Raw genomic sequence first — 25,031 nt, forward strand, 5'->3', positions numbered from 1 at the left:
TGAGTGACAGGAAACTGGGAGTCATGTTTGGAGGGTCGAACTGGACTCTGGGATTTGTAGTATTTGCTGTGCGGGTGTTTTATTGTTGTTGAGTAAGCAGAACTAAGAGCGTGTGCCATCTAGTGGTCTTACACGGGGATGGTCGAAATGTAAAAATAATTCGATTTAAACGTTTTATTCTTCACCTCTCCAATGACGCCGTTGTGAGTTGTTGTTTTTTGCACAAAAAAGAGACTTCCCTCCCTGCTCATGGCTCTACCCCAGGGATGTCCAAACCTTTTGCAAAGGGGGCCCAAATTTGGTTAAATGAAAATGTGGATTTTTATATTCTATGTTTTTATTCGACCCAAATTCATCAAGTCATATTACAGATTACCACTAGAGGGAGATGTAGGAGAATGTAAAATGAAGTCACAAGCCACAAGTAGAAAATATTGCAATAAGCTTTATTTTATTCTTTTTCTTGAAGTTATTATGCTTGGTTCTAACCTCTCCAATAGGGGTTTTATTCGGCATTTTAGTTTTTATCTGCAAAGAGTAAATCAGCATTCACAGTCAGTTTCCATATGTTTTCAAACAAAACATTTTTTTTAAAGATTCTTTCACAAATGAATTATAAAGTTTTGTTTGATATATGTTTAAAAAATATAAAAGATAAACAATGCCATTCCATTTATGTGTATTTCATATTAATTTAATATATATGAAATATGCTTCCAATTTACTGCATTTAAGTTTGTCACATTCTACTATGTAACATTAAAGCAACTGTAATTATAAGGAGCATAAACCATTTATGGAGGAAAGAGCCTCATCTTGCATTCTTTTCCATCCTTTCCTATCCTTGTGTCAATATAGGACAGTTGTAGAATAAAAAAAAAATAGGAAGGCAAAATAATACCATCTGCCACATAACAAGAGCGACAGTAGAGGAAAACATCATGGGAGTTTAAAAAGATATTGAACAAATAAAAAACAACTTAGGAGTATATTTTATTTATGATTGGAATATTGTAGATAAACTACATTACATTATTTTTCTTCTTGCAGGTTGGGGTAGTATACACAATTTCCCCTAATTAATAAAAGTAAAGAAAAACAAATAACAATTATCAATGATCTTAAATAAAGTATACATGGCTTCTGTTACAGTGTGTTACTTTTCTTGATGAATTATCTTCTCTGTATGATTGCAAACAACTTGAAAAAAAATGTCATAAGAACTCAGTAACAAGTTGCCAATGTTAAACAGAAAAACAGAAAAATAATCTTATCAAATGACACTGATTGACACCATTGCCAGACATTAACCAAGATGAATCAAATTAACACATTCAGTAGTCAAATGGCCAGCCCATATCCTGAAATGGATTAGAACATCAAAGTTTTATTGCAGCTTTGTGAAATATGGGTCCCCCAGTGTACAGAAACCGCAAGATGCTAATTTTCACATTCAGTAATTCACATAATTAGCATGTGGAGTGACAAAAATGTTCACTTAATAATGCCATATCAAAACAATGTCGTACTTTTGAAATGTATGCTATCTAATTCAAAGCATAATGTGACAGGAGTGAGTGTCTCTTTGCATCATAGAGTGGCAAAGGTGTTGATTTGAAAATATCTGGGTTCAAACGTTCTTGCTACTAATGGTGCTTCATCAGTTTTATATACTTGCTATAGAAATATGAGCAATCGCATTTTAACCCAGAAAGTAATTATCATCATAATTTCAGTTCTCTTCTTTTGAATATTCAAAACAGAGATCATGTTTACTGAAGAAAACCCCAGATATCCTAGATCACGGTGTCAAACTCAAGGCCCGGGGGCCAGATACGGCCCGCCACATCATTTTATGTGGCCTGCAAAGACAAATCATCTTGCATCAAGCATCAACTTGTGTGTCAACACTAAAATTACAAATTGTCTTTATTTAAAAAAAAAAAATAGAGATATTGCTAACATTACCATGAATTTTTTAAAATATTTAAATCGTTTTTACTAGTTTTTGTTATGCAGCCTATACTGTATACAATCATAATGGCACCTCTGAAGAAAACTATGACTACATTGCGTCCCGTGAGTTTGACACTCCTGTCCTAGATGAAAGTAGTAGTGTAAGGTAGCGGTGCCCAGTCCATTTATTGTGCAATGAAGAGTCACCAACAGTCTTTTTTTTTTTTTTCACTGTAGTCTTGATCAGTTGCATTGCTCGATTTCCGCTAGGCCATCGCTGAGGTGGTGATTTCAGGGACTGGGACTACATGGCTAAAGGTACCAACTTAAAAAGGCTCTTAGCTACGAAGTATTTTGGGTGTCTGACTTGAAGGGACCTGTCTTGTATGGTGATATATAAATAGATTTTCTTTTAATGTTAACTACATTTGTTTTGAGTAAACAATATTGCCAAAACCTTAAGAAGAAAACAGAAAACATCAATGTGTAAACACAGTGGGTTGATCAAAAATAAAATAACACAAACAAAATATAGTCTGTGGAAATACATTCGAAATATGCAGCACTGGACTTGATGATAAGAAATACATTTAGAACATGTCCGGAAAATGAAAGAAAGAAACAAACAAAACAAAAATAGCAACATTAACTACAATAAATAAAGTATATTTATCATAATTTATGACATAATAATTATGATAATTAGAGGAAATTGAGGGACTCAAGCAGGGAGGCAGCCAAATGAAGAAGAAAAATAAAACTGTTGCACATTGACTGTTGGTTATTACGGTAGCAAAAATAGAATTTCTATCGTATTTGCAAGAAGAACCCGCCATTCATTCATTCATTGGTTTTCATACTATTAGTATGCATAGAGCTAATCAGAATGGCTCGCAGAGCTCATGCAAAAATAGTCATGCTTATAAACCATGTTAACGAAATATTCAGTTGACATTTTGTCTTCTGACTAGTTCACGAAAGCCCCGGCTTGAATACTACTTTCTTGGCTTTCGTTTCTCAACACAATTCCCCTGAGGTGCGGAGTGTTTGACGATGAGAATTTATTTTAAACGTCACATATTTTCAGGAATTTATTGCCGTGGATGTTCTCATCCAAGAACATGATCTTGGTCAAACACCAAATAGCGTTGATGGATCATGAGGAACATTTGCATTGAAATGAAATGATTTTTTTGTACCTTTTTTTTTTTTTTTTTTACAAAAAGTAAAAACTTGAGTCCATTTCATGTTTTGATGTCTTTTTTCAGTGTTGTTTTCACTTTGACTCATGCCATGCAATTCAGCTGAAAAGGCGCAGTAGGACAATATTGTAAAATTTTTGCAAAAAGAGTGAGACAGAGTATCTATACTAGACAACACCCCTTTTTTTTTAAGCAGATGTCACTTTTTTTAATTTAATTTTTTCATTGATCTACATGTCTTTGGGTTAATTTAAACACTTGTATAGCATGTGATGTCTGTCTATTAATTGTGATACAATTCAAGTCCCAGGTTGTCCTCTGAAAAGTTGTGATGATATGAACTAACTGTAGCTGATGTTTCTGATATGTGTGAGTGGAAATCCTCCTGCAGACTTTGTTCCTGCCATCTTACCTTGCATAGTACTTAGAATGCTTAAGTGGACATCTCAAGGAAATCATAAATCCACCATTACCCAATACATTGCAACTCATGTTGCATCTCTTATATACATGTAGTCCAACGCCTTGTCAAATTGGTTTGAAAATGAATACAACTGCCTTAACTCGTGCAAATAATAAGGAACAGTATGTCAAATTCAATGTCAAGTCACATGATGAAAGTCTCTGCGTCAGATTTGACCGTGACCGTCGCATGAAAAAGAAGTTTAAAGTGACAGAAGAATTGCTACATAATGTGAATAAAGAACACAAGTATAAAAACAAAGAAAAAAATTGGGATTTTTTTTTTTTGGGGGAAAGGACAGTCTCTTGGATGGGGTAATGTTCTTCATGCAGAAGAGCAGACATTGTAACATTCATGGAAGAAGCTGGATTGTAGTTATTTTTTTCACACACACCCCCCCATTGCATTCATGCATATTTACTGCATGTCTTTGCATAAATCTGATAAGCGCATGGCTTTCAGTATAGCTTTTTTTTTTTTTTTTAAGAAAGAGAAGCACAGAAGTCAAGGGAAAAATCATAAGCTAAACATGTTCATGTTTCTCTTATCACAAGTCTCTCAAGCTCAATAGGAAAGTTGCTATACAAGACGTATGAAACGTAACCCCACCCCATCCTGCAAAAATAAACTTTCCCACCCCTGCCCAGTCCCATTACAGTACCTTAACTTGGTCTTTACTGACCAGTAGCATCATAGCATTTTGGCATGCATAATGTCAGCATGTCCAGCCTCTTCTTGCATTCAAAGAGATTTTTTTTTTCATGCTTTTGTTAGTGCATATGCATGTGCCAAAACATACTTTCACACTCACACACGCAACTCGTAGTCGATATCTAATCAGCTCAAGACTAAAATCTTATCAAACACCCTCACATTATTTTCATACCAGAATCCTTATTGCTTGCAATGGAAATCCATGCAGTTACCTACAATGCACATTTTACATGTTATTTACATAATCGTGACATAAGGGGCACACATTGTGAAGAAGTGGTGATGGGAGGTTGAAGTGTATAAACTGGGGAAACTGGTCTTGATGTGTGCCTGTGTGTGCACAGTGTCCATGCCAAATAAAGTGAATGACATATTTGTCAGGGACCCCAAAAATAAATAAATACATCAATGAATAAAAAAATTAATAAAATAAATAAAATAAAAAATAAATACAAAAATAAATACAAAAATAAATACAAAAATAAATACAGAAATAAATACAGACATAAATGAAAAATCAATTAATAATAACTATTTTTTTTCTGGAAATTGGAAGCTGTCGCCCAATACGTATTCACATGTAGTACGATGAGCATTAAAACCCTGCATGACCAAATACCATTTCAATCAGTCCATGTTAAAGCTGCCTTGAGTTGACTGAATCAGGGCCCAGTCACACTGACATAGTAATGCAGGTCAGCATTTGTGCAGGTACAAAATGTTAGCATGCACAGTACTTAGGCTATAGACTTTGAAGAACTTGCCACAATATTTCTGCACCTTTCATCAGAAAGTTCCACCTTGCCAGATATTTTTCCAAATCATCTGTTTTGTTTTCCTTTGCGGCATAATGGAGAATCAATCCATAGAAACTAAAAACCAAGAGCCAGGGACCTATCTTGTACAGTAAGTTATGCTGAAAGAAACTGCAAGGTTGACTCTTAAAAGTTCCGAAATTTGCCTGATGAACACTTTGTCTCTACATTTGTCTTATTGGTGCACAATCAGGGATGCATCAATCATGGGCAAGAAGGCTTTTCTAATGTCTTGCCCGACTTAAGCACTTAAGACCAATATTGATCTCCTTACCACTCCATCTTGCCGAGAATGAAAATAAGCACATTTGATGAAGCATAACTCGTTTTCCTGTAAAAATGTAACTTTTTCTCTGTCTGGCAATCTCTCTCATTGGGTGCTCAGAACTCTCAATATAAAAGTAGAAATAAAATATTCACAGAAAAACATTTTGGTGAGGATACATTTTGTCACATCATATATTTTATACTATATTTCTATTTATTAGCTTTAAATACTCATCAGCCTCAAACGGGGAGCAACATTTTAGTCATCGTTCGGTGGCTTCACACATTGGATTCAAATGATCAGGATCGTTATGGAGCTTCTACAGAGTTTGCTGATGAGCTAATTAATCAGATATGTTGAGGAGCGATTCTTCTCAAACAGATAGCGGACAAAAAGATGTTGCCTACTGCAAAACAATGAATACAACTTTGCAGTATCCCTTCGTCTTCTCAACAAATTTGACATTTGTGCATCCGTGCAGAGGTAGATGCATGCGCACACACACAGACACACACACATGTGCACGTTGGTTGAGTCAGATGACAATCTCACAAATCCCGCAGTGCAGTCTCCTTTTTGCTACTTTTGCATATTTGGATGTTGAATGCAGTCTCTTTTTTTTTTTTTTTTTTCAAGTCCCTCCGCACGTGGCCTGTTGCTTTTTGTCCATTGCTCCTTTACCATGGGCTGTCGCTCCAGTAGCCGTTAACAGTGCCTCCTACTGAATCGCCAAGACAAGAGATAGATGTCCAGAAGAGAAGGGACGGGGGGGGGGGGCATGGGGTAGGGTGGGAGTTCATGAGGGTTACAACAGGGAAAGAAAGAGAAGCCAAAAAAGGGTGTAAACTCAAAATATTGCCACTGACAGCCAAATCACACTGGAGTCAGTGCAAAAGTTGTATCGCTGTTGGTGGTGATGGGCGATGGGATGAAATTCTCGTATATGGGCTGAGCTGCAGAGTTAGTGCGCTTGTCACCTTCGAATAAATATTGACAAATTGCTATGTGAGAATATTTACATATTATTTCATTAATGCATTGAGTTTCCCCTCCACCCTTCCTTTTTTTAAGACTTAATGGAAAACTAAAAAAAGATTCCTGACATTCTTCCTTTTGCTTGCTTAATTGTCCCCCCCAAAAAAGTTTCATCGACAAATTTGACATTTCCTGTTTTATTGCCGACTTACAAAAAAAAAAGATTCACTTATGAACAGTGCAGCTCAGTCTTCTAGTGAGATGCCACACGAGGAGCATGTTGGGGGTGATGCAGCGATTATGCTCCCCTTGGCATCCCATAGTTTTCAGTGATAGTGATTGGCAAAATGTATGACTTGTGACGCACTAAAATTCTGTAGGCATTATGATTTTCAGACATCAATCCGACAAACATTATAATCCCCACTATGTAGATAAATTGATCGATTAAGCTTTGTGCATTGAGAACAAAATATTGACATATTAATGACAGCAAATAGAAAAGAGAGAAGCGACAATGATTTGCATCCAAATAGAAATATGTATGACTTCTGACATGAGAACTATTATGCTGCTATTTGTATAGCAAAGCTATAAACAAATAAAGACAATGAGTAATTTGTATTTTTCCTTTCGGTTTATTGAACACCTTTAAGAGGTCTAAACGAGTCTGGGAATTATTGTGACTACTGAAGAGGATACAAATGAAAGGAGATTCAATTCTTTTTTTCTCAATATTTCCAAATTGGTCCCAACGGATTCCCAGGTTCAGGGTCTATCCAAAATGAAGAAAGCTCATATCTTTTATTTATTTGATATTGCGGGTACACAAGGCAATTATTCGGAATCTCTCTACTCGTCTTAACTAAACTAAGTGAGAACGAGAAATATGCCGCGTGCATTTAATAAAGTGACTTTCATTTCTCATCACGTAAAAGGTGCAGGAGTGCCACATTTTCATTTTCTGAAATGTTTTTTTACCTACAATTTCTATTTTTGATCTACTTGTATGCTATTTTCTTTTTCCCCCGTTATAAAGTAAAAACACATGCTAGAGTTTAGTGTGTGTTTTTTTATTTGTGTGTGTGTTAAGTGGTCTGTTTTACGTCTAAGGTCATTCCTCAACATTAACAAATACAATATCTCATAAATGTTGGATAGCTATTCTTTCTATGCCACTCCTTTATTGTGAGGTACCAAATAATTAGAGCCATGTTTTTTGTTTTGTTTTTCCATACAAGGAACTGTATTAGCATTAGGCTAGTAAATTGAAAACACTGGGACATTTCAGTCCCGCTGTTGTCCAGCATTTTTTATTTTTATAAAACAGCATAAAGTGGTGCAAGTGCAGGTGCAATTGACAGAGGCAAGAAGTAGCACAAGTAAGTTAACCGAGCTATAAAGTATTAGCCTAAACTAACTTTGCCTCTATCTTTGTTAGTCAGGCGGGTTAGAGGATTTGAAAATACACTTGCAAATCTACCTACCTATATTTTTGAGTTCATTTTCAGTTTTTTTCCATTTTTACAATTGTATACGTGTCTTTATTGTTTTGCACAAGTCGAAATGTGCTGTATTTTTTTTGTGTGTGTGTGGTGTGATATTTCCTTGTTATCTTTACTGTACTACAAGATGGAGGGAATGGGGGAGTGGCATCGCCTCAGCCCGGGTGGCTCGAAAGGCTCAAAAGTGGAATTGGTGATAGGGGTGAGGCGCAAAGGAGCTCCCGTCATTCCAGAGATGTTATTTAGGCTGCGGGATTTCTCATAACCTGTGGCTACATAACCAGGTTGAAGTACAAAAAAAAAAAAAATCGACCATAATGTGCATTCATGACAAAGTAGTAATGTAAGCAATGTGTGTTATGAAATTGCAATGTCAATTTGAAAGTAAACAGATGTTAGATACATTGACAGCAGCACACAATAGAAAGAGCAAATTGAAGCCATTTGTTTACGGATAAGCATTTGATAAGTTCAAAACAAATTCAGCCCAAATGAAAGAAAATAGAGGAGAAGACAGACAGGTAGACAGAGGGACAAACAGATGGACGGACAGACACAGGACAAAACAGAAACGTGGGTTACAAAAAAATCAGTTGCCACGATATCCCTTGAACACTTTTTTTTTTTTTTTTTGGTAGGGCACAACTGTGTCCAAGGGACAATACAATTGCTTACAACAAATCTTGTAATGTTTTTGGAAATTCAATAGTTTATCTTTTTTCCTCCATTTTTAATGTGCATTTCTCCTGGAGAACACACGATGATGCTTCATTTAAGAACAACAACTGTGGCGAGCATTATATGCATGGGTAAGTCATCTGGAACTGAGCTCAAACAGAATTAGAAAGAGAATTGGTTGAATATTTGGATTTCTAAATATAGTGTTAAATAGATATACAAAAGAAAATCAAATGACCAAAATCCCAACAATTTTTTATTCAAATGGGGCTAAGGTTGCTGAGAGCATATTGTAAGCATAGCCTGGACTACTCAATAATACTAAAAAAAAAAAAAAAAGCGTCAGTTCAGACAAATCTGTTTGCCAATAAAGAAAATCAATGTTTCTCCAGAAGGAGGTTGGGGATAGACAAGAAATTATGGAGACAGGGTTGCAGCCAGAGAGGACGGACTTAAAGCAAGTATGTGCCTAATGCAGCATCCCATTTCCTTGTTTTACCTCCAGCCACTTACTGATTAGCTTTCTCATCACATGTACTGTATGCCTACTGCTTGTTAATGTTGTTGAGGAGGAGAAATGTACAGACACTGCGCAACAATCTTTCTTCAAATATTACCTCTGCATTAGAAGAAGCGGGGCTCTCTTAAAAAGAGCAGTTTGATTGTATTTGCAGCAAAAAGCAATTTAACAATGAGGAGAGCGATTTTATGTGTGAAACATTTGTGGAAAATTTGCATGATTCAAAAAAATTTAAAAACATCTACATGATGTGATAGATCGGGAAAAAAAAAGACTTTTTTTTTAATCGTCAAAAATATATTTAGGTTTACTGTTGATTTAATTTAATTATAATTGTTGTCATGTTTCTGATGATGTTATCACGCAATATACATGAACTGCCATAATCTGGCAAAACATTTCTGGGTCTATTAGATTACATGATTCCCTCTATGTTGCTATCAATCACCTTATTATTATTCATGTTGTTTTTTTTTAAATATCTAATATATTCTAGAACCTAAATTATAATATACTGCACTAAAGTAAAAATGATCATTTGGTTAAGGTTAGTCTGGCATCCGCAATCTTTGTTTATCAGCAGACAAGCATGTTGTTTTGTTCTTGGCATTCATATGGAGATTAGTATTGACGGTTGGAAATGTGCACTCAGTTAAACAGCTACAACCATTTGCGAGTAGTCGTTGGGACTCTTAGTCAATTAAACTGTCACTGTACAAGTCGTGTCAGATGGAATTTAAAAGCAACATTTCAATCATACAGTGGAAGTTGTTGAGTTACGACCAGCATTGGGGCTGCAAAAATAAAAAATATATATTTTTCTTGTCTACAACCCGGATATAATGAGAGCAATATGTGTTTGCTGGACATGTTTTCAATAAAAATTTAGGGCATAAAAAAAAAAAAAAAAAAACTAAAATGTCCTTTTTTTTTGCAACCAAAAGAATCTTGATTTATGTAACACTTGAAATAATATTTAACACAGACTGTTGAATTACCCAAGTGATCAAAAATCAGCGTTTGCACCCCACCATGTGACATCAATCAGTAGTAAATGTAATGTTTATATTTGAGTATAAATCAAAGAGCTGCCCAGTAAAATGGAGTCAGAGTCTGCAATGCAATTCTGGACTGCAGTCCTCCGTAAAATAGGCAGTGCTCTGTAAAAACTGTTCTGGGCTCAGTTCCAGAGGAGACAGAGAAGGCCAACCAATCAACCGCCAGCTCTCACTGGCCTGGCACAACAATGCAAGTGCAACAGTACAAATGGGCCACTTTCACTCTGGTAATAATAATAATAATAATAATAATAATAACAATAATATCTAGACTCGCTCATTCATTTAAATGAAATCTTGCTGGTTAGTGAAATTGTTCATAAACCACTTATATTGCAAAGTCTGCAACTAGAATAATAAAATAAGAATGTTTGTTTTTATGTATAATTTTGTTGTGGTTTTATAAAACTATCCCAACACTTGTTTTTTTGGGTGGCCACTATTTGGAGATACCAGAGTGAAAGGAGACAGGGTTTGAAGAAGAGGAGGAGGAGCAGGATGAGGGAAAGACAGCTGAAAAAGACACGACACATACAGGGATGAACTAACAGAGAAAACAAGAAACTAATAGGCTGAAAAACAAACGGATGGATCGTGTAACCAGAACGACAAACAACCAACATCTTGAATCTTGAATATTAAAATCCTGACAATGACCTTAAATATACAAATCTGAATTCTAAACTCACATGCTGACTGTGTGTGTGTGATGTGTGTGATAATTCAAGATCATGATTTTTTTTTTTTTTTTTTACCCAAATGCCCCTCAAAATATCAACCATTAAAAATGTGTGAAAAAGTTCACATTTTGAGTACAAGACATTTGGAAATATGACTTTGAGGAGGTTTAAGTGGTGAGTGTGGTAAAAAAAAAAAAAAACTCAGGATGAATCTATATAGAAGAATTATTTGACATGTTTATTTTTCTTTTGCGAATTTGATCACCATTTTTGACACTGATCTGTCTTCCTGTCTTCTATAAACCCAAACCGCCTTAAACCAGCGGTCTACAAAAAGACTGGAAAGTTCTGTGAACCTCCTGCTTTTCCAAAAGCCGCTTGATGCCCCTACCTTTTCGAACGTTGCCATCTGTTGTACGCTGAAATTCGCCAGCACTCAATAGGAAGCAGGCCCGATCGTGCGGGTAGCGTTCCCGACTGGTGGTGGAACCGTGACCCCCAATGGCCGGGCTACGGTCATCTCCCAAAACCTGGTCAATAGTGGGACAGTCTTCATTTGCTAGAGCTGCTGCACTGGCTGCCGCATCACCATTTTGTTTGGAATCTGGGAGAGAGGGGGTCGAAAGAAATACAGAGGTAGACATTATTTTTTTCAAATTGATCCGATGACATAGTATACAACAGATCACATACCTGCCCTGTTGATTTCAATGATCTCCTCTTGTGCTAGTGGACAATCTCCAGCACCCATCATGCTGCCAGATCCCACCATGCCAGGCCCCAGAACATTTCCCATGAGCCTGTGGGGCGAGGCGGTCGCCATGGCGAGGGCATCTGGTTTGCAATAGTTGGGACTTCCTGGTTGTGGTGCACGGGGAATATGCTTGTTCCTCTTCTTGGGGAGCTTTTGCTTAGCCATGGCCAGGGAGTAGTACATCCCGAAGTTGTTGACAATGACGGGAACAGGCATAGCGATGGTCAGCACACCGGCCAAAGCACAGAGGGCGCCCACCAACATTCCCGACCAAGTCTTGGGAAACATATCTCCATAGCCCAGTGTTGTCATGGTCACCACTGCCCACCAAAAACCAATGGGAATGTTCTTAAAGTCTGTATGGGCGCCAGCGGTCGGATCATCCGGGTCAGCACCTACGCGTTCAGCATAGTAAATCATGGTTGCAAAGATGAGGACCCCAAGTGCCAGGAAAATGATGAGCAGCAGGAACTCATTGGTGCTTGCCCTCAGAGTGTGGCCCAGTACCCGTAAACCGACAAAATGGCGAGTGAGCTTGAATATACGCAGAATTCGAACAAAGCGAACCACACGTAGGAAGCTGAGCACATCTTTGGCTGTTTTGGAGGAAAGGCCGCTAAGCGCTACCTCCAGGTAAAAGGGCACAATGGCCACAATGTCTATGATGTTCAGGGCACTGCGGAAGAACTCTGCTTTGTCAGGGCAGAAGATAACACGAAACAGCACCTCAATTGTGAACCAAATGACGCAGACACCCTCAACATATGTCAGCCATCCATCTGTCACCACTTCAAACACTGTCTGTAGAGTGGAAGCAACACAAATAATAACACTGAATAAACAAATTCATCAAGTCACATTTTACTGCACTACAGCAATATGGATGTGAAATTAATGCCAGTGAAAATATTTCATACCAATCAAAAAGTAGAGATTCATATTTAGAATTGGCATTGAGAACAATTCAAATGCTATTAGAGTCAAATTTACAGAACTTGAGTAACCTGAAAAGCTATCATACGTAAAGCAATAATTGATTATTATTCACTTCAACTTTATTTATTTGTACTTCACTTATTTTGACCATTGTGGGGTTTTCTTTCTTGAACAAAAAGGATACCAACAATTTGGTTCTGATTGACTTATTAAAAGTGGTTGGGCTTTCAAAGTTTGGATAGCATAAACCTGAATTTTAAGATTCCAATCCACTTTTGTATTTTTCATCATTTATGTCATTTAAAAGCTCACAATGGACACATTAATTAACATTAACCAACTCATTAAAAAAAAAAAAAAAGTACCTCCTCCTGTGTCACATTGTTAGCAGTGACGTTCTCGGTCAGGTTGTAAATGGTGTAGAACGCTTCATGGGTCTCCAGACAAAACGTAGAGATGGAGAGGAGAATGAAGAAGAGGGAGCCAAATGCCACATACTGCAGAGGGAGAGAAAAAAAAAGGCTTCATATGTTTCCAATTCAAAACCATCTTCATTTTCACAATTTCAAGACAGTGTCATTTCTGTGAAGACTCATTTCCGCTTGAACACTGTTCCATTTTTTTTTTTTTTCATTGTGCAAGAGAAGGTTTGCGTTTCTGAGCCATTGCACCATGTGAGGCTGTTATGTAGGAAAGCTGCCGCTAGGGGGTATCTATAGCACCACGGAGAGTGTGGAGCAATGATCTAAGTGCAAATGGCCTCACTGCTGCAAATCCATTGATTTCAGCACACTCAGCAGATAGAGATGATGGATAAAAAAAAAAAAAAAAAGTCAAAGATGATATATATGATTCAGATAGTTATATACAAAACATGAGGGGGAAAAACAAGGGAATAATGATTTAACATAGCTCGAGCTAAAAAAAAATGATAGAGAATATAGATTATATATCTATCATGGATCAATATTAACTCAATATTTAGCATCACACAAATGCAGTATAGTATAGTATTTCATTTTTGCTAATCATCCATTTATTTTCAGGAAGCTTTTTTCTGGATTCATCATTCCTCTTTGATACCGCATCCCCCTGCCCCCAACCATTCATTCCCCCATTTGCTCGCTCTTCTCCTCATTTTCTCTCCCTCTCTCTCTCTCTCTCTCTCTCCTTACAACCCATTTTTACTCTCTACTGCAGTAAGATGCTTTTTCCCTTGCGTGCATTTGTACAGAGATGTTTTCCCCCTAAAGGCTGAGATAAATTGCTACCTTGTCTGACAAAAATAGAACGTAGTAACCCCGAAAAGAGTATTTAACCATTTTGGTCGACACTATATAAAAAAAAAAAAAATGCTCTTCCGACATCATAAGGTTTGGTTTTTTGCACACGTTAGCACACACTAGTGTTTTTGGCAAATGCTAGTGACAACAGCTAGTGTTTGTGTTTAGCTCCGTCCATGATTGTTTTTTGTTTTTTTTTATATGCAGCTATCACGCCACATTTTATAATTGGGGATAACGATTCTGCATGAATTATAAAACACATCTACACAGAACCATGCATGCTAAACTTTTCTGCATTGACGTTTTGGATGATTTGTGCCATTCAATTCAGTTTTCATTATGTAAGGTGACTAAGGTCATTTTTAATACCTCGCAGAAGTAGATATTTTATAAGCCATATCTACATTGCACAGACATGCTGTGTGTTTGGAATTTTATGACAGCCCGCCCTCATAAAATCAAGTTGTTCGGAAGATGAATGAATGAATCTGTATTCCAAATCTCGATTTACAACTCAGATGTGCCCTCCGGTATTTTAAGACTCAAGTACATGACTAGGTGATCGCATTAAAATGGAATGATGAGAGAAGCCGCTTTCATTGGCAGTGATTGAAGAAAAATATGACCACTACCACACTGACGCAGCCTTCCCTCTCTCAGATCCGCTGACCTGCACTGATCTGCATAATTACCAACACTAAAACGAACCCACCTTTGCGCAGAGTTGTGCTGTTGTGTAGTATTTACATCATTCACAATTCAATCAAAAAAAGTACTTTAACTCATAATCTGTAAATATAATCAAACATAATGTTATGTTAGTGGCCTAGATACATTTGTACACAATCTTGTTTTCTTGCTAATAAAGCTTTCTCATTCAACGTATCTTTGGTGAATGAACCATTTTGTTATCATAACACATATGTGTGTGTGTGTGTGTGTGCAGGGGGAGTGGATTGTAAGTGTGTGTCAGGTCAACGATGAAGACAGACAAATGAAGTCTTGGTCTAATCCAAAGAGAGCACATTGAGTCCCACAGCTTATTAACCATGGTCTAATTTAACATCCCTATCTAGAGCTGTCCTGGTTACACAAAATTTCTCTATCTCATGCAAACATGCACACACGCACACACACACACACACAAGCATGCACACACATACCAAACATGTTTGTAAGAATTCTGTATTCTTAAAATGTTATTTAAAAAAAAAATGTAAGCGGAATATGAAAAGCTCTGTGTATGTGATATGCAATATATTATTTATATATAGATATAATAATAATAATAATATTTTAAACGCTATTAAATTGGAATGTGGTCATTTAGTGCTCTGAAGTTAAAAAGAGTCTAATTTTAAAGACGTGGTGAGTGTGGACTTTGATATCATGGATATTCCTCAAGGTCCTAATCCTAATCTTTTTTTTTATTGTACTCCCAGTTATTAAAGATACACGACACATACCGCAGTAGAGAATCTGCTTTTTGCTTCCCTATATTCTTCATCGGTCATTCCCTAGCTCCTGTCATATAACATGACCTAAATCTCTTTGCTCTCCCTGCATCCTTCAAAAACTTTCCACTGTATCTTTTTCAACTTTTCTCACATTACTAAATATAACATTTCAGCTAATGTTTGTATTTTATTCTTTGTCACGTTCAAGTTATTTCAGTGATCAGGTTTTTTTTTCTTTTTTTCTGGAACCAATAATATTGTCCCCGTTTCAAAAAGGTTGACCTAAGTTAGAATTTAACATCAGAGAATCATGGGCCACACTATTTTGTGTCAAAGCAAATATTTCTATCCCAGACACCGACACTTTTTAAATTTCTGAATACCTTAAGCCACAATCGGATTGTTAATGCAACCTTGAGACACACCAACGCACCGCTTTGGTGAGTTCTGTCTGAAAAAGTCAGGCAAATAAATACAGCTATAGCGTTACGGCGCCGATGAGCCAATTTGCCGGGGAAGGCAGTGTGAAAACAGCTTTTTGTTTAAATCTTGTTAGACCAATTCCAACCAGCCGAGTAACTAAAAGTCAATTGTTCTGCTGTGACATCACATTTTAGCTATTAGCTGACATCCATTTAAAGGAAAAGACAACCTTGTAAAAAATGTGCAGTCAGGGTAGTAATCATAATAATGATAATAATAATATCTGTAAATTACAAATGTAATGTTAACGTGTTGAAAAAAAATGTGAACCCATTACTTTGAAGGTAATAAGTGCACGGAATGCAATGCAGATCTAAGCTTCTGCTGCTTCCCTTTAGTATTAATATCATTGGCTTCCGTGAACTGAACCCAGTATCATCTTCACAGTTGGGGGGGGGGGGGACTACTGTTGGTCGATGTGAGGGCTGCCTTATAGTTATTAATAGCTAAAATAGCGGCGTAAAGCTTGTGTAATAGAAAAGTCGCTTTAGGTGGAGGAGTCAGTGAGGAAGTGTGTGATAGCACTTATTTACTCCCACTCCCAATATCAAAAATGAACTCAACGGGACTGAACCTGGGGCACCTCACTCGTTGTTATTTAGAAAAATGTTCTGTCCGTGTTCAGATGACAAACATGGGAAAGTCATTACAAGTCATCTTGAGAAACTATGAAATGCTGCTACTTTTTTATTTTTTATTTTAAAAAGGAAAATAAATAAAAAACTACTTTCATTATAACTCACAAAATCAGTCAATCATTTCATAATCCATCCATGTGACAGCAGTCCAACGACAGTTTTTTTTTTTTTTAATAATGATGTCACCTTCTCTTTTGTAGCAGTGATGCAGCACCCGGAATGTCCTTTCTAAGACTGCAGCACGGACACACACATACACTCATGCACACACACACACACTCTCATGCACTAACAATAAATGCAGAGTGTCTCCACTTGAGTAAAGGGCACTTTTCAACAAATAGTCTGTCTGAATGGTTGTAATTGTCTTTACCCCCCCCCATCTAAATTAAAACAAACTGTAAATTAGATATACAGAGTAGGAGCAATGAAGTGAGACACAACCTACAGTGAATATATGTAGCTTGTTTCTATTGTGTTCTATCAGGTATGCATGAGTTGTTTTTCCACTCTCAACATGCTTACAATTGCTTTTGCCCGGTAAATTCCACTCCATTGCTCTCCTTAGAATGTAAGCATATTGTAATTGGGTCATATACCGTATTGGCCCGAATATAAGACGGTGGTTTTTTTGCATTGAAACAAGACTGAAAAAGTCGTCTTGCATTATACCCATTCACAACGTTGGATGGCGCCAGATATCTTTAAAGCGAATGCTGAACTTAGTTTCAGTTGTACTGTCATTATGTTCTGTATAAAAATTAAATTTGATGTTCCAAAAATCTTTTTTCAAACTTGAGTCTTGAAAAAGAGGGGGTCGTCTTATAATCAGGGTCGTCTTATATTCGGGCCAATACGGTAGTAGTATATATACTACCATCCAACAATAGAAATGTAAATAACACCTTTTATTTGCCATTTGAAATACAAATTCTTTTTTTTAGTCATGATCGGCTAACCAACTAACTTTAACCGGTCAATCTCAAGTGTGCATAAGACTAAGCAAGGCTCTTCTAGTAATTATAGCTTGGCCATCAGGAGACACATGCGTAAGCAAAGCTGTACACTGCACTGAATCAGCAAGGTGACGGGTTGCTGGTGCAAGGGAAGGAGATCAATGTAATGAAAAATAAAACAGCATCAATGTCTTTTCATTATAAATCTATACTACATCATCACAATTCATCTTCATGAGCAGCACTATTTCAAATTGCTGGGTGCACAACAACAACAAAAAAATGATGTAGGTCATTTATTCCCGCTGAGGTTTCCGTTAGACACCTTTTAAACTTCAAAAGAAAAGGTAATGCAATGTGTGACAAAATAATGAGACTTGGAATTGGAAGGGTTTCCTGTCCCTCTTGTTCCAGAGAGTGCTCAGCAAAATCGAAGAGAGACATTTGGCCAAAAATATATATTTTAAATAAATATACATGCAATCCTTTCCTTCCTTCCTACCTCCCTTCCTTCCTTCCTTCCTTTGAAGCAAAGAATGTGAAAAGCATGTCTGTCTGCTTGCAAGATATGAAATTCATGCTCAGGACAGACAGCAGGAAAGAGAATATGAAGAACAGCAGGAGACAAGTTTGCTAGCCTTCGACCTTGCTCCGCTGCAATCGATTCATGTGGCTAAGCAATGTTAAAGAAAATATTTTTTGAAAAAAGAAAGGGGGAGGGAAAAAAAATGGAAGCACTACTTTACAATAATCTCAAATGGCAAATTGTTTGTACATTGATTATTAATGAGTTTTTAAATATTTATCAAGACTGCATTAAGTCATTGGTCATTGGGTAAGCAGAGCAGGAATGACCTTCTGCTTTAATTAGCCCACATTTAACTCTTTAACTGCAATCATGAGCTAATTTCTCAATGAGACTTGTAAAACAATTCATCCATTCACATTCCATCCATAAATGACTTAGACTTTTGTGTCAATGTCAGATATTTGTGTATTGAGACCGTACCATGTAATATATTGCAATATTTGTCATTTTATAAGTGCCCTTATTTTGCTAACAAGTAATATATTAGATTATTTCCTAAAAATGTAAAGTAGGTAAGGACGTTAAAGTGCAGCTAGCATGAAAATCATGTCTTGCATGTATATGAGAATAATTACGTACACATCCCTTAGCCTACTCAAACGCTGCGCAGTAGCAGATCATTCTGCAGTAATCCACTTCACATGGTTATAAAATGAGCTTCTCCGCACAACCTTGTTTGGCGTGTGATGTTGACTGTGTTGCGGACCCTGTGTGATGTGATAGCATGAAAGATCATGCAGAGGTTAAATACTAGTTCTTGACGTGTCATCAAATACTGAGCGTTCTCTCGCTCTCTTTCTCTCTCTCTCTCTCTCTCTCTCTCTGGTGACAGGGAGAGAAAGAAAGCTCTGTCGCAGCATTATCCTGAAAAGCACAGAGGGGGAAGGGAGACCCTGGTGGATATATTGCCTATGGCGCAACAAACCAGCACATAGGGAGCTAGAAGAAATTGTTTTAAAAAAAAAAACATTACAAATATCAGTAGGGTAATGTAGAAAGAGAAAACTGGAATATTTGTTTCCAACAAAATTTAAGTAAATTCATTATCCTTATTTTTGTTACAGATGAGTATGAGCAAGCTGTGCTGTCATCAAGGCCACAATAAAGAATAAGAATATATAAATAAAAGTCCTTCAAATCCTTGACAGAGATTATTATCTATAACAAGGAAATAATCTCATTGGTTTTATCGTGTCACTCCAATTCTACTTGAGCCTGGTGTAACAAACGAAGTGTTAGCAAACTCATTATGTAAAAATGATTTGATGTTCTGCCATTCGTGAATGGACTTAGTAGTCATTCAGATGCAAATACTCCATTAGCGAAATGTCCTACTCAAATGTTTTTCCAGTGATTAGAATGACACTTTTCGAAGTTTTTATAATCACAGTGTGTAAATAGCCCCCCATGTAAATTAAGAATGGATCGGTGTCAATTCAGACACCCACCCGATTACAGTCAGTGTAAATGGTCAATCTAAAAATGACCAATAAATACTATTTCATTGAAATATGTAACTGTAATCTTAAATTGACTGCTTAAAGTAAAAAAAAAGTGAGCTTGAAATGTTGACCCCATGAATAAATAAAAATAAATAAATAAACAAACAAACAAACAAATAAATAAATAAATGGGCAGACGGACAGATGGAAAAAAACATCTAAATGAATAGATGGGCGTCCGGACAAGTGGAAAAATAAATAAATTGCTGTATATATGTACTATGTACTCCTTATGTCAATATTATTTAAGTGACCCTAATATTGATGCAAAAAAATAAGATTGGTTATTGGTATATATGTCTTTTTTTGTATGAATAACTCAAATCCCTCTATTTCGATAAATACTGCTAATTTCAGACATTTGTGCAAATGATGCCTAGTTCTCCCTTAGGAACAAGTTATTATCATCCCATCCATGAAGCAGAGGTAAGAGTCTTAAAAAAAGAGAGAGGGCAAGGTGCTCATGAAGGTTTTACTTCGAAAGGAACACCATTCAACTGTGACATCCGCCTGAAGAAGACCAACGAAGACGTACAACCCGATCAATAAGAGGGTACGAGTAACCCACCGTGCCGAGCTCAGCAAAAAAAAAAAAAAAAAGGGGATTATCGGGGTGTGTGAGAAAACGACCCCCAGTTTGTCCCTACTATTGTTCCTTCGGATCCACCCAACCCCCTCCAAACCATAATCACCCCTTTTTTCTCAGAGTGTGACTCTGCTGCAGAGTCAGCTACTACAGCCACTGCAGTGTTATGCTATAGCACAAGTAGTCAGCTGGATAACATCCACCAATGAAAACGCTGCTAGCTAAGAATGGATGGGTGATGAGTAGCTGAGAGAGAGAGAGGGGGGATCTGAGTAGCAATAATGTGCAATCCTGAAGCAGTTTGCTAACCAATTTTCAGTCCTGTCAGTGGTGATGACTTGAAATTTCCCAAGTGGTTCATCAAATTTGAAAAAAAAAAAAAGCATCGGAATCAAGCGAAGGGTTTTGAAGATGATTAAAAGCGTACGAATGGACTTGAAACAGGAGATACCCAGGCTTGATGATTTTCTCTGATCCTCTTTCAACATTTCCTTGGGCTATAAATTGAGCTAATCAAGCGCAAGTGAGGTGCTGCCAGACCTGAAGTGCTGCGGCTGTTACTGCAGATGCTGCTGCACTGGCACCCTCCCCTTCCATCTTCCCAAGCTATCTTTTTTTTTTTCTTTCTGTATTGGCAATCAAAACGTAGACTGCACTACTTTCAAAGTCACCTCTGCTTTTACGTTGACGCTACCCTTCACCTGCTATCCAATTCCTTTTTTGGTTTGACTGTCATCCCTTTATTTTTTTGCTTTCCCCATCACTCATTTAGCTGTCCTCTTATTCCTCCTTTATTCATATCATGAATCAGAAGGTAGAATTTGATCAGAATCAAAGACCAACCTTGAGAAAACTACCCTCGTAGTTATTTCGAATATTTACCACACTAACAATTAAAGGGAAAGATGGGTTACAAAAAAATCGATATGGAATGACACAACAGTCGTGGCTAACAGTTTAAGAGTGTCACCTGCCACTGTGGAGATGCAGAGTGACCATCCACATCCAAAATTCCTCGGACATGCGGTTGTGGTGTCCTTGCGCAAGACAATACCGCAAACTGCTCCCCCCCCCCCCCGGTCGCTTATGTAACCTGTGTGTGTGTTTGCAGAGGTCCAATTTTGTGCGTATGATAAATATTAATAGAATAAGATCACGCTACCTAAGGTGCCATACACAATTTGAAACTGTCCAAATTTTTGATGCGTACTTTATAGAAGTTGCAATGTCAAGGTGAAGACACCATCGTTTTCCAGTGATGGAAAAGAGGAGCAGTATGAAGTCCATAGAAGAGGTTATTAAACTAACAGTGAAGATAAAAAAAAAAAAGTCTCTACACCTTCTATAAATCTCCATTTTTTTGTGATATAAAAAAATTCAACGAAGAAAAATATTTTCAAAAATGTTTCCTTCATTTGCATGACCTGAATAAGTCAATTGAATGGGAAATTGGTTTTGTGCTAACACTGACTGCCATTTAGAACTTTTCATAATTTGCTCTAGATTTGTAATTCTGCCTTGACCTTGACATAATAATGAAATGAAAATAAAACAACACTTGAAATCTCGCATGTGGTCGAATGAAATAAAACTAAATTGATTGACTTTACATCCATCAATAGCAGTCCCCAACATTTTTAGCACCACGGACCAGATTTTTGTCACAATATTTTCACGGAGCGGTGTTTTAAAATGATTCAAATGATCAGCTTATCAACGAGCTTTATAAAAACCTAATAACTATCCTGATTATTTGAATCAGGTAGTTGCAGTGGGGATGCATCTAAAACAGGCCGGATAGATACGTGAATCAGTCAAAGAAGTTCTCTGGGGAATCAATCTGGGACTGCTCCACTGTGATCTGCTCCGGAAAGATGGAAGCTACAGTGCAAATACATTGCGACAACTTGAGCAAGCCTACAAAACTTTTGTTTTGACCAATTAAGAAAAAGGCTGACAAAATCATTTGACCAGCTGGTGTCGTTCCCATGCTAACATTATAGGGTTTCATAATAGTTAGCGTTTTTTTGTTTTTTTTAATTGCAGCATCCATTCATCCACCATGTTTGTCCGTTTCCCCCTAGCCTCAGCATTTCTTATTTTTGACACAGTCGCATAACAGCGCTGCTTTGTGATTGGTCCACGCCACCAGCGGTTCGGTCGGTCAGCAAACTGGAGATAAAATGGATTATCTGGGTTTTGTGAACTGACAAATTCCATGACAATTTCAGTTTGCAGGCAAAATGATAAAAATAAGCCCTGAAATGTTCATCATTACAATGGCACATACATTTTGTATCACTAAGTGTGATTGAATATTAGCATATTGATAACCTAACATAACCACAACATTAGAAAGAATATCAACTTAGTATCCTTTCTATACATGGATGCAAGAAGAAGTATACATCTTAAAGCTCCTCTCGAAATGACTTATCAGTGCCCTGAAGGAGATTTTACAATGTCTGCAAAATTTGTAAACACTGCAGTCCCCATTTTCATTCCCAGCCCAAAGCAAAATTTGTGTACATGGTGATGTTTTCTTTGTTTTGGTATCTTTATGAGCACTTTTTGAAGAATATTTAGGATTTGTAAAACTTTGTTTGTCTAGCGGACCCCCTAAGCTATCCTCCCCACCCCCCCAAGGGAAAAAAATTCTAGCACCGCCAGTGGTGCCAGTCTACCAAAAATAGAGCCCTGGACAGGTCGCCAGGGAATCACGGGGTCACATTAGAAAAAGACAATCATGGATTTTGTGTCGTAAAGATCATCTTTTTGAAATGGAAAAAAAAAAATGTGGTGTGTTTGCCAGATTATAGTTTTGTATAATTCTCCTGATAATGTAGGGAAATTGAAAGCTGACAGTTTACAAACATTGATTTCAAGGGCGAATGCTGGGCCTTTAAATCAACTTCATTTAAAATGAGCGCTGTGGGTACAGGAGTTATGGCAAATTGCCAAATGCCGAAATGACAGACATCCATTGGGTCAATAAAGTATTACAAATTTAAATCAGAAAGCAAAACCTTGAGTGTTGTGTTATCAATCCATCATGACACACAGACTCATGCACAAAAACGGAGATGCATTTATCATGACTGAGGAAATATGAAACTGGATCCAGGGCAACCTGCCTCACACATAAGTGCCATTGAGGGACCTTGCTGGCATCTTGCATTAGATCAAGATGGTGAACCATTGCAATGTGCCGGATTTGTTTGTTCCTCTAAAAAAAAAAAAAGGGGGACAGAAAATATGACTAAACATTCACATGTAAAAACACTAGCCATGAGCTTTTGAATGTTTTGAAGGGGTGCAATGTTTCTCTTGAACTTTTCCTGCGTCAACTTTTTTTTCCCAAGTGCAAATGTTTATCCATTATTTTGGCTTGCCAATGCGGGTTTGAGGAAACTTTTTTTTTTTTCCCGCAGCAATGCGCAACGGCAAAACTGGCGAGACAGATGCATGCGCATAAACGTGCAAGCAAAGAAAGAAAGGAAGAAAAAAAGAGAGAATAGCCCAAGCCTGTTCGCCCCACTCACCCGGGCGTATTTAGATGAGTAGGGGTCCTCAAAAAGCGCCCACATTCTGGGTTGCCACACCTCCCACCACGTCGCCCTGCGGCCATCCTCCTGCATGCACAAGCGCTTCAGGTCACCATCCGCTCCGCCGGTAAGAGCCGGGTCGTCCTCGGGCACGTCTGGCTCAGGGTTCTCAAAACTGTCCAGAGCTTCTTCGGCGTCTCGGTGCTGCCGATAATTCATCCAGCAACATGCCTCCACGTCCGTCTCATCGATGCCCCAGAAGGCGAGTTCTTCCTCGAAGAGCGGCCCGCAAACATCATTAGGACAATGAAGTTTCCCGGTGCGGTAGTAGTTGAGAATAAATGCAAAAGTGGCCGGATGGCGATCAAAAAAGAACTCGTCTGACTTGGGATCGTAGTCGAAGTTGCTGTAGGCGTCGGGCTCCGTCAACCAGGACAAGCGCGTACCCGGAAGCGTCTTCAGGGTGCTCCGGTAGGTCTCGTGTCGAATCCCGCCGCAGTTGATCACGATCTTCTCGCTATCTGACGCCGAGCAAGTCATGGCTGCGATCAGGCATGCTTCGGTCGGTGCGCCCGAGTGGTGGTGATGCTATTGTGATTCTTCTAAATAGCTTGTCCCATTCACTCCCGATCCCCGTTGTGCATTTAGTCCCTGTAAGTGCATCCTTGCAAGGTGTCACGGAGATGAGGAGGAGGAGGAGGAGGAGGAGAGAGAGAGCGAGAGAGAGGGAGTGAAGGAGGAGTCTTCCCTGGCGCCTCTCTACTTGAGTGAAATCAGGTTGAATAGGCTTAAAGGGAAACTGATTTTATGAATCCAATATGTATTCCCATTGCCAAAGGTTATTGGCCAATGGACAGGTGGAATTCATATGATTGGATCAAATGAGTTAAGGTCAAAGATGATGATGATGAGATATGAAGTATACCCGTGTGTGCGTGTCTTGGGTTTTCACAAAATCATGCTTGTCTCTAAAAATATGAAAATTCAGACAATTATATTTCAATCTTTTATCATAAGAATAGTTTGTCATACAATTATGACTAGTCATAATTTGCATGCAAAAATCCATGATGCGTCAGTTTTTAAAGGTCAAACCTAAAAGCAAAATAAAATGAAAACATCTCCCAAAACTAATCTGCTAGAAAAAAAAGGAAATACATTATTTTAAATCATTGTCCAAAATACGAGGCACACATCTGATTAAAATTGGCTATTCACCATTGTTATAGTGATTAAATTGAGAAGTAGCGTACAAATTAAGAGATTGCTGAGCCCATGTTTAAAAAAAAAAAAAAAAAACGTATTTTGGAAAGAGAAGTGCTGTGCTTGATGAAAATGAGTCTCCTAAAGCTCTTGTCTGTCCTTTTTGACCGCCCACGCCACCACCATCCCTCCTGCGGCACTACTCCCTTCCTCCACTTTCTTTCAATCTACTAAAACACTTGGTTCAGTAAGAGCAGAGCAG

The 25,031-nt window shown here is 37.7% G+C and overlaps 1 protein-coding gene across 2 annotated transcripts; it reads right to left on the bottom strand.

Annotated features, from left to right (window-relative positions):
• Nucleotides 1-7,926: 7,926 nt before the first annotated feature.
• LOC147044405 (voltage-gated potassium channel KCNC1-like) lies at nt 7,927-24,196 on the bottom strand. 2 transcript variants are annotated; one of them, XM_085934735.1, is made up of 6 exons: nt 23,564-24,196; nt 12,890-13,021; nt 11,528-12,389; nt 11,210-11,438; nt 9,160-9,164; nt 7,927-8,170 (listed from the first exon to the last, which is right to left on the bottom strand). In XM_085934735.1, exons 1-6 carry the CDS (start codon nt 24,104-24,106, stop codon nt 8,019-8,021), a joined length of 1,923 nt encoding a protein of 640 aa, XP_085790861.1. In that variant the 5' UTR covers nt 24,107-24,196; the 3' UTR covers nt 7,927-8,018. The 2 variants fall into 2 exon arrangements, with proteins under 2 accessions (XP_085790861.1, XP_085790860.1); XM_085934734.1 differs by lacking the exon at nt 9,160-9,164 and having other exon boundaries at nt 11,226-11,438.
• Between the last annotated feature and the right edge of the window lie 835 nt (nt 24,197-25,031).

This window comes from Syngnathus leptorhynchus, chromosome 16, assembly GCF_054491065.1.
Source record: "Syngnathus leptorhynchus isolate UIUO chromosome 16, UIUO_Slep, whole genome shotgun sequence".
NCBI lineage: Eukaryota > Metazoa > Chordata > Actinopteri > Syngnathiformes > Syngnathidae > Syngnathus > Syngnathus leptorhynchus.